Source organism: Pteropus alecto, unplaced genomic scaffold, assembly GCF_000325575.1.
Source record: "Pteropus alecto unplaced genomic scaffold, ASM32557v1 scaffold400, whole genome shotgun sequence".
In the NCBI taxonomy this organism is placed as follows: Eukaryota; Metazoa; Chordata; class Mammalia; order Chiroptera; family Pteropodidae; genus Pteropus; species Pteropus alecto.
This window is the reverse complement of record NW_006430045.1, coordinates 661,247-669,974: the sequence shown is the minus strand read 5'-3', so window position 1 is coordinate 669,974 and position 8,728 is coordinate 661,247. Positions and strand designations below refer to the sequence as shown.

The following is an 8,728-nucleotide window of genomic DNA, read 5'->3' as shown; positions in this document are numbered from 1 at the left end:
ATCTTTTCCATCTCTTTCTATATCTTTCACAAGTCCAAATTTCTGCATCCATCTCACTTTCCTTGTCTTTTCATGCCTGTATTTTTCTTTTTGATTCCCTGTTCTTGGCGTCACTGTGGTTTTTGTTTTCTCATTTTCACTATGATTTTTGTCCTGCCTTTATCTCTCCTGTTTTCTCTCTTTTCGTCTACCACTGAACCACTCCTCTCCTCCCACTTGGGGGAGGCGGGGATAAACCTCCAAATCGCCTTCCTTTCTTCATGTCCTTGCCTCTGCTCCTTTTCCTCGCCTATCCTCTAGTCTTCCTGTTTCAGTGGGAACCTTTTTCTTAAGTTCCCTAGTTTTCCGGCCGAGGCCAGACAGCTAAAACACCCCCGCCGCCGCCTCGGGGAGTAAAGAGTAACGAGTAACATCCGGTAATGCGTTTCACTTCATTTCCGCCCTATACCTGCGTCTCGCCTTGCGCTGTTTCCGTCAACCTAGAGTGTCTCCGCCCTCCTGCCTTCTTCCCTCCGAGCGTCCTACACACACAAGCCTCGGGCCTACTACTCCGAGGGTATTCCGGGGGACAGGGAGCAGGTCTGATGAGTAACACCTCCTCCCAGGTTCTAGGGGAAGCCTCTACAACTGTCCGAAAGGGTACATTATATTCGATTTCTAGATTATTGAAATTATCCATGACATTTTTAATTTCAGATTTCTGTTGATAAAAATTTCCCGTGTCAGTCTCTATTCGTCTTTTTCAAAGTCCTTTATTTAAAATTCACCTGGGTTAATGAGCTGCACAGTAATCATTTCTTTTCCAAAATGTTACATTAAAATATCAAATATATGACCCCAGATCCCCTCGAATATTCTTTCAAACCTATCTGGTAAGGAATGAGGGTTAGGACAGGTCTCATTTCTTGCTAAAGATGAAATGGGAACCGAAAGGGGGAACAGAGGGAATGCCAGGGATAGAGGAAGAGGTACTGGCCAAGGCTGGTGTCCTGACTTGATACTTTTTTTTCCTTCCACAGACCAAGAGTTCAATGGCTTCCACTTCCCGCCGCCAACGCCGAGAGCATCGTTTCCGCCGTTACTTGTCTTCAGGTCGGCTAGTTCGGGCCCAGGCCCTCTTCCAACGACACCCAGGCCTTGATGTAGATGCCGGGCAACCCCCTACACTGCACCGTGCCTGTGCGCGCCACGATGCTCCGGCCTTGTGCCTGCTTCTTCGGCTCGGAGCTGACCCTGCCCACCAGGACCGCCATGGGGACACAGCGCTGCACGCTGCTGCCCGCCAGGGCCCTGATGGTGAGTCTGCCAGGTGGGGAACAAGGCCATCAGCAACTAACTGGGTCTGAGATGAAAGCCAGCAGTTGAAAAATAAGCTAGTCTTTTGGTCATGGGACTTAAGGAGGTAGTTGACCAAGTTAGCTATCACTTAATGTCATTACATCATTGAACTACCATTGTTTGAAGAGCCCAGCATTCCCAAAACAGCAACTGATTTTCAAATTTTACACCTTTCGAGATTAGTAGCTACTTGGTCTCTGGACTGGTTGTTTGCCTGTTGTGCAAAAAAGTAGCATAGAGGGTAGGTCCTGGAGTTAGATTGTCTGGGTTCAAATCTCAGCTCCACACTTAATAGCTGGGTATTCTTGGGCAAGTTACCAAACTTCCCTCAGGCTTAGTTTGCCCATGTGCAAAATTAAATAATAACAGTCCTTGCTATGTGCTAGGCACTTCTCACAAAGTAATTCATTTGATCCTCACAACAGCTCTATAAGGTTACAAGTACTGATGTTATCCCCATTTCTCAGGTCAGGAAACAGCACAGAGAAGTAATTTGCCAAAGTGGTAGAGCAGGGAGCATAACCTACGCACTCTAGCTAGAGCACCCATGCTCTTAGCAAGTGTGTTATCCTGTGTAATACATTGTAGAAATATATGGTGATAGTGCTTGTGTTTAAAACACCCATGCTCTGATATATGTTTTAAGAATCAACTGAAAAAGTACATAAAGCCCTTGGCACATGAAAGTAGATGCTAGCCATTGTTGTTCCTGTTGTTATCAACAGATCGTACTCTTACTCACAATTCTGACACTCAAAAATAACTCTGAGAACCAAACCTAAGTAGATGCTAGCCATTGTTGTTCCTGTTGTTATCAACAGATCGTACTCTTACTCACAATTCTGAAACTCAAAAATACTCTGAGAACCAAACCTTTTTTATCAGCTTGCCACCAAACTTATTTGGTGTCTAAACCTAACCTGAACTAAAGTGAGGCTATCTATGTTTAGTTTTACCCCACTAATGTCAATATTTAGACAGTTCATTGCAGGAACATTCATGTGTTTGATTACTAGGGCTGCTCAGGCCCTGCTGAGCTACCTAATATAAAGTGTATGTACTTTCAGATCAGTTCTAGCAAATCTCAAAACATCTGAATTCTGAAAAACCTTCGATACCGAGGGTTTTAGATGGTGACCTGTTGATACTATAGTAGCAACGGAGGCAGCTCTGTAGAGGAAAATAAAAGGTGAAACCCTCCTTTCCCTTCTGGAGATTTTCCTTCTAGAGTAAGAACATAAGAGGAGAACCTCTAGGTTGGAATGAATAACCTCTATTTAATTTGATTGCTAGTATCACCATCCCCCAGCTCCCCAACTATATATAGGAAGCCACTAGCAAAGCCTCCTCCATGTAGTAAAAAAAAATCCCCTTTTCTTTAATTCCCTTTAACATAAATGAGATAGCCTGGCATACTTGGATTTTTTTAACTTAAAAACAAAGAGGAAGTTTACAAAGTGCAGGCATCTAACTTAACAGTTGATATTGTAGGTAGCAAGAGCAGAGAACCCTGAAGCAGAACTTAGATCTCATCTAAGTTCCAGCTCCACCTATAGGCTGTATGACAATGACATGCAACTTACCTTCTGTGGTCCTAATTTGCCTCTCTAAAATGGAGGTCGTGACGAGTAAATAAGGCAAACAGTTGGTGCAGTTTGGCACAACTAGATGATAAGTAGTGTTATTTTTATCCTTATATTACTCAATTAATGCTATCTGAATAGTAAAACTGTCCCTCATAGTATAGTAAGTGCTTCCTTCATTGCACTGAATTCTAAGGAGCCTGCAAGATTGAAATCTCATTTGAGGATCTGCACTCAGGTCACTCCCAAGCCCTGTTGTCTTTTTAGGCCTTTACTTCCTCCTGGTCCCTGCCAGCCCTGCCACCAGGTGGCCTTCTGACTCCTTATTAAAAAGGCCCATCTTACTTAGTTTCTAGCTGCTTTAGAAACCACTGTGCCTTAAAATGCAAATATTTTCTTTGAACAGATGACCTAGGACCCCCTGAGAAGAGCGCATTCCCCTCAGCTCCCAGGTTAGGCCTAAGAAATTTGCCGGTTATCTAGGCTGGGTTGTCACCCGCAGTGAGATGAATGACCCCTACATTTAGACTTTCGGTAACTTCTCTTTGGACCCATCGCTTCATGAGGAAGTACTCTTAGCTTTTCGAGACCCCCGTATAAGCATACTTTAGTCAAAGAATAACCATTCTCTGCGCACAGCAAGAAGAAGTGAACACTGAGAAATGGGGTCATTTTCTCACAGTCTTTTCAAAAAAAAGTAAAGTCCGAAGCCAGCCTGGTATTTTTTTTAATGTAACATTCACTCCTCTTCTGCTCTGTGCACAGTACCAGACATTTACTATCCATCACCCACTTTGATCTGCACAGTAAAAGTAGGATATGGCCCTGTTTGACAGGTGACTAAGCCACCCAGCCTATGTTCCATTTGCTTTTCCAGCTTCACCTCCCACAGCACACCTACAGACCTGTGACTCCAGCTATGTGGCTCTGTCTTCAGTGACCCCCAGCATGTTTTTCACAGGCCCGCCTGTCTCTTGCCTATGGCCTTCCCTTACCCCGATTTCCGCTTTGCTAAGTTATCCTGCCTCCCCAGTCCAACTAAGCCCCACCTTTTCCTGAAAGCTTTCTCTGACCACCCTGCCCACTCTTACCTTCTCTTCCTCTGCACCTGCTTCTGTCAACTGTCATTCAATATAAGCTTCTAATATTGGCGTTTTTAACAAGTATTGTGTACCAGTTAGTCCCCTTAAGGTAGAAATCATATTTCGTTATGGGAAGAGGAAAAGCAGTGCTTTCATCATAAAACAAATATGTTTTATTCTACGAAAATTTTTCATATTTATTTTTCCTAATATAAGTACAATACACCTACTAAAGAACATTGGGAAAAGTTGATCTATACTGCTAAGTTAAAGTTGGCATTTCAAATCACTGGAGGACGGTGAACTATTTAATAAACAATTTCAAAACATTTGGTTCACCCAGGGAAAAATAGAGTCCTCCCTCACATCAAACTTAAAAGAAAATTACTACAGATTAAACACCTAAATGTGACAGGAAGGGTACATACCAAATTAATGGGAAGGGTTCCCTTTGGGAGAATAAAACTTGGAAGGCAGTATCAAAGAAAACTTTAGCTTTATGTATGATGGTTTTATTTCTTTAAAATAAAATGATGTAAAAATTATATTAACATACCTTGTGGTAGGAATAGGGGTGCTTATTATACTTTAGTTTGTACTTTTTTGAGTTTTTTAGATTTCTAAAAATAAAAATATAGTACAAAAAAATACAAGAGAATATTTTTATAATCTTAGAGTGGAGAAAGCCTTCCTAAAAAATAAAGTAAAACTAAAATCTATTGATACAGGTTTAACTACATAAAAACTTTTTAAATAAGAGAAAGTACTGTAAATGTAACAGACATAAAAGGTTAATATCTATACTATGTAAAGAGCTTTCATATCTACATATATAATTTCTAAGGAGATAGTAGACAACATGAACAAGTCATTCCCAAGAAACACAAAAAGCCAAAAAGCATATGAAAAGAAAATTTTCTAATTAAAATTATTTTTTAACCTATAAGATGGGCAAAATTAAAAGGTTAATGAGACTCAATTTTGGTAAAGGACGACACAAGACACTCATAATTCTCGGTAGGAATGTACATTGGCACAAACTTGAGAGCAATTTGGCAAATCTCACATGTTCTTTGACCCAAAATCAGACTTCTGAGAATCTACCCCACAGAAATACTGTAAACAGTCCACAAAGATGTATGTTTGAAACTGAACATTTTTGGAAAAAAAAGTCTGTTGTTTGAGGATAGGGTGATTTGTTTGTTTCATACACACAATGGAACACTCCACAGTCATAAAATGAGGTAGACTATACTCCTGTGGAAAAATAGAAATGAGATGTTAAGTAAAAAAAGCAAGTTGCCAAATAGTACATGTATTATGGTCACATATCTCTGAAAACAACTGTCATACGTATATTTCCTTCCAGTCTTTTTTTCAGCCATAGGATTTGGTCTCTTTTTGTACACACACACAATTACAATCAAATCCCATGTAGTTTTATAGCCAGCTTTTTATATATGCAAATATTTTTAATGGTTATTTAATATTCTGTATCATATTTTATTATGTTTTATAGTTGGAGGCCTTACTCCTTAAAACCTGTGAACTTAAAAACTTCCCATGCAAGCCTGAGCACCCACCTACCCTCACACCCGCCATCCCTGGTAGGGAGTAAGCACTTGAAAGACAGGACCAGTTGCTTGCTGGGTGGGACAAGTTGGGAGAGCTTGTGACAGGTCACATTAGTACTAAAGAGAAATGCCCCCTCTCCTCATCCTGATGTGGTTTGGGTTGAGTGGCACTCAAGTGTGCCAGGAGATGGATGGAGGCAGTGAGCCTTGGCTAGCCAAGGCCAGGCCCATTCTGTCTTCCTGCCTTCCTGGCAATGACAGGATAACCCTTCCCCTGTCCCATCCTTTCCCCAGATAGCCAGTACTTTCTAGTACTACAATAAAGATTTAAAGACTGCTGGCCATTTACTCCTACCTTAGGGAGAGAAAGTAGGTCTACAGGAAGAGAGGGTGCCTCAGTCACCTTCCTCTGTCCTAAGAGTGAAAGAGGTAGTCGGCAGCCTTGGTGGCCTTGGCAGGTAGACATGGCCAGGAGTAAGGTACCTGGGTTGATAGTGAAGTGAGCAGCATGACACTCAGCTGACACTGGAGCAGATGCCATGAGGTCAGGGCACATGAAGAGGGGAGTTCAGGAATGGCAGTTCCTCTTTTCTCCCCCAGCCCCTTGTCAGCCAGCACCTGGGTAGGACCCTCTAGCTCAGCCTCTCTCTCCTCCCTTAAGTCAGCAGTCATCTGGAAAGAGCTTGCTCTGCTGCTGGGAACATTTCTATGTCTCAAATTCATTGCCAATCTGGACCCTCTCCCACCCCATGCCCTTCCCAGTATGCGCTGGGTAAGACTGACTGAGGGAAATTCCCTTGAAAAATTAATTTTATGCAGTTTATTAAAAAGTTATACAAAAAGATTATTATATATTTATATATTTATAATGGTATAGAGTAGAATGTCCAGGTATTTTACCAGTCCGAAGTATAGTTTTGAGTGAGAAACACAATTAAGAGGAATAAAGTGACAATATCTTCAAGCCAAAAATGGAATACGTAGTGAGGTTTTTGACATTGCCCTGGGTGGCTGGCGGCAGGCTGGAAAATGTCATTTGACATTGTATAACTCCCAGGACACTCAAATAATTTGTGGGGACACAGGTCAGAATATTTTAAACTACTACGCTTATGTGGTAAACTATGAATATTTGTCAGTGACTGTTATTTCCTAATACCCAAAAGGCATCCATGTGGGCAGCCCTTTCCTTTGCTCTAAGACCGAGGGAGTGAGTGACCAGCAGGGTTCAAGATGGCACCCTCCAAAGGAGTGGGAGCCCCAGCTAACTTCTGCTCACTGCTCTCCCACCAACAGCCTACACGGACTTCTTCCTACCACTGCTGAGTCGCTGTCCTTCTGCTATGGGAATAAAGAATAAGGATGGGGAGACCCCTGGGCAAATTCTGGGCTGGGGACCCCCCCGGGATTCCACTGAAGAGGAGGAAGAAGATGAGGCCTTCAGGGAGCGTGAATGGAGGCAGAAGCTTCAGGGAGAGCTAGAGGACGAATGGCAGGAGGTCATTGGGAGGTTTGAAGGTGAGAAATCCATTACCATCCACAGCTGCCCTCCTTCCCTTTAAGCCGCTTTTTCTACACGGACCACATGAATGCTCCTACTGGCCTCTTACGCCCCCTTCCTCTATACTGCCCTACTTCTCTTGCCCCATCACCTTCTCACAGCCTCTCTCCGACTACCCCCATCCTGCCTTCCGAAATAGATGACGCTTCGCTTGAGGCCCAGGAACCAGAGTCCTTCTCAGCCTGGTCAGATCGCCTGGCCTGGGAACATGCCCAGAAGCAGCAGCAGCAGCAGCAGCAGCAGCGTGAAGCAAAGGGAACCTGCCGACCCCCACGGGCTGAGGGCTCCAGTCACAGCTGGTGGCAACAGGAGGAGCAGCGGATCTTCCGAGAGCGAGCCAGGGCCAAGGCGGAAGATCTGTGTGAGAGCCGGGCCAGGAGGGAGCAGGATGCTCACCGGGACCAAGGGCTGAAGCCAGCCAGGGCTGGGTCTGGGGTAGAGCACCCCAGCGGAGGAGGGAGAGGCAGCCTCTGGCGCTTTGGAGATGTCCCTTGGCCCTGCCCTGGGGGAGGGGACCCAGAGGCCATGGCTGCAGCCTTGATGGCCAGGGGGCCCCCCTTGGAGGAGCAGGGAGCTCTGAGGAGATACTTGAGGATCCAGCAGGTTCGCTGGCACCCTGACCGATTCCTACAGCGATTCCGAAGCCAGATTGAGACTTGGGAGCTGGGCCGTGTGATGGGAGCTGTGACAGCCCTTTCTCAGGCCCTGAATCGGCACGCGGAGGCCTTTTTTGAAAGAGTGAAAAACTGCAGGGATTGCAGCCTTAGGGCCAGGGCAGTAGAAAGGGTATGGTCAAAGATGGGGATGATGAGGAAGAGGCCAATGCTGCATGGCAGAGGATATGGGGTGGGAGCGAAACTCGTGATAAGCGGGGGTGGAGAGGATACCGCTACCACCACTGTTCTTCAGCTCTGCCATTTCCTAATAAGACCTGGTTCCACATCTCACTCCCGGTGTCTCTGCCTTTTTCCATTGCTGTGGTTTTCACCACCCATGACATCTCCTTTCCCGCCCTGCCTGCCAAAACCCACAGCTCCTACCCACCTGTGACATGCACATACACACACTAATGCGTGCCCTCAGCTGGAGACAAAGAGCCCCCTGCTTGCCCATGAAGGTCTTCAAGTCTCACTCCACTCCCTACGCTGGGCTCCCCTCCACAATCAGCGGCTGAAGAAATAGATGTGAACAAAAGCAAAAAAAGGGAACAAAACCAGTTTCCTTCCCCTCCCCAGCTCCCCAGCCAGAACCACATCCTCCTCCCCACTTAACACCCCCTTCCCCGAACACAGGGCTTTCCCTTTGCTGAGTCACTGAATGGTCCGATTTGGGGGCAGCTGGAGCTGGAGGACCATAGGAGGCTGTGAGAAGTCAGAGGGATAGAACCAGAATGGTCGGAGGAAGAGCCCTATAGGGGAGTAGAATTTCAGTTGCTAAAATTAGGAGTAGGGGAAGTAGGCGGAAAGAGCCAAATTATGTAACCTGGGTTGTCTGTTCTTGGGCAACCAGGGACCCACCCCCGAGGCCATCTCTCTCCTCCGGCTTCTCAGTCCCATGTCTCCTCCAGGGCTCTGAGAAATAGAGTGAAGA

At 45.1% G+C, this 8,728-nt stretch overlaps 1 protein-coding gene across 1 annotated transcript in view; it reads left to right on the top strand.

Moving 5' to 3' along the window:
- NFKBIL1 (NFKB inhibitor like 1) overlaps positions 1-8,505 on the top strand; it is an 8,718-nt gene extending 213 nt beyond the window's left edge. Inside the window, exons 2-5 of the mRNA XM_015588751.2 lie at positions 1,020-1,296; positions 6,874-7,095; positions 7,278-7,924; positions 8,431-8,505. Coding sequence (XP_015444237.1) covers positions 1,032-1,296; positions 6,874-7,095; positions 7,278-7,924; positions 8,431-8,505 — 1,209 coding nt within the window. The 5' untranslated portion in view covers positions 1,020-1,031. The remainder of the gene's footprint in view (positions 1-1,019; positions 1,297-6,873; positions 7,096-7,277; positions 7,925-8,430) is intronic.
- The last annotated feature ends 223 nt before the right edge of the window (positions 8,506-8,728 follow it).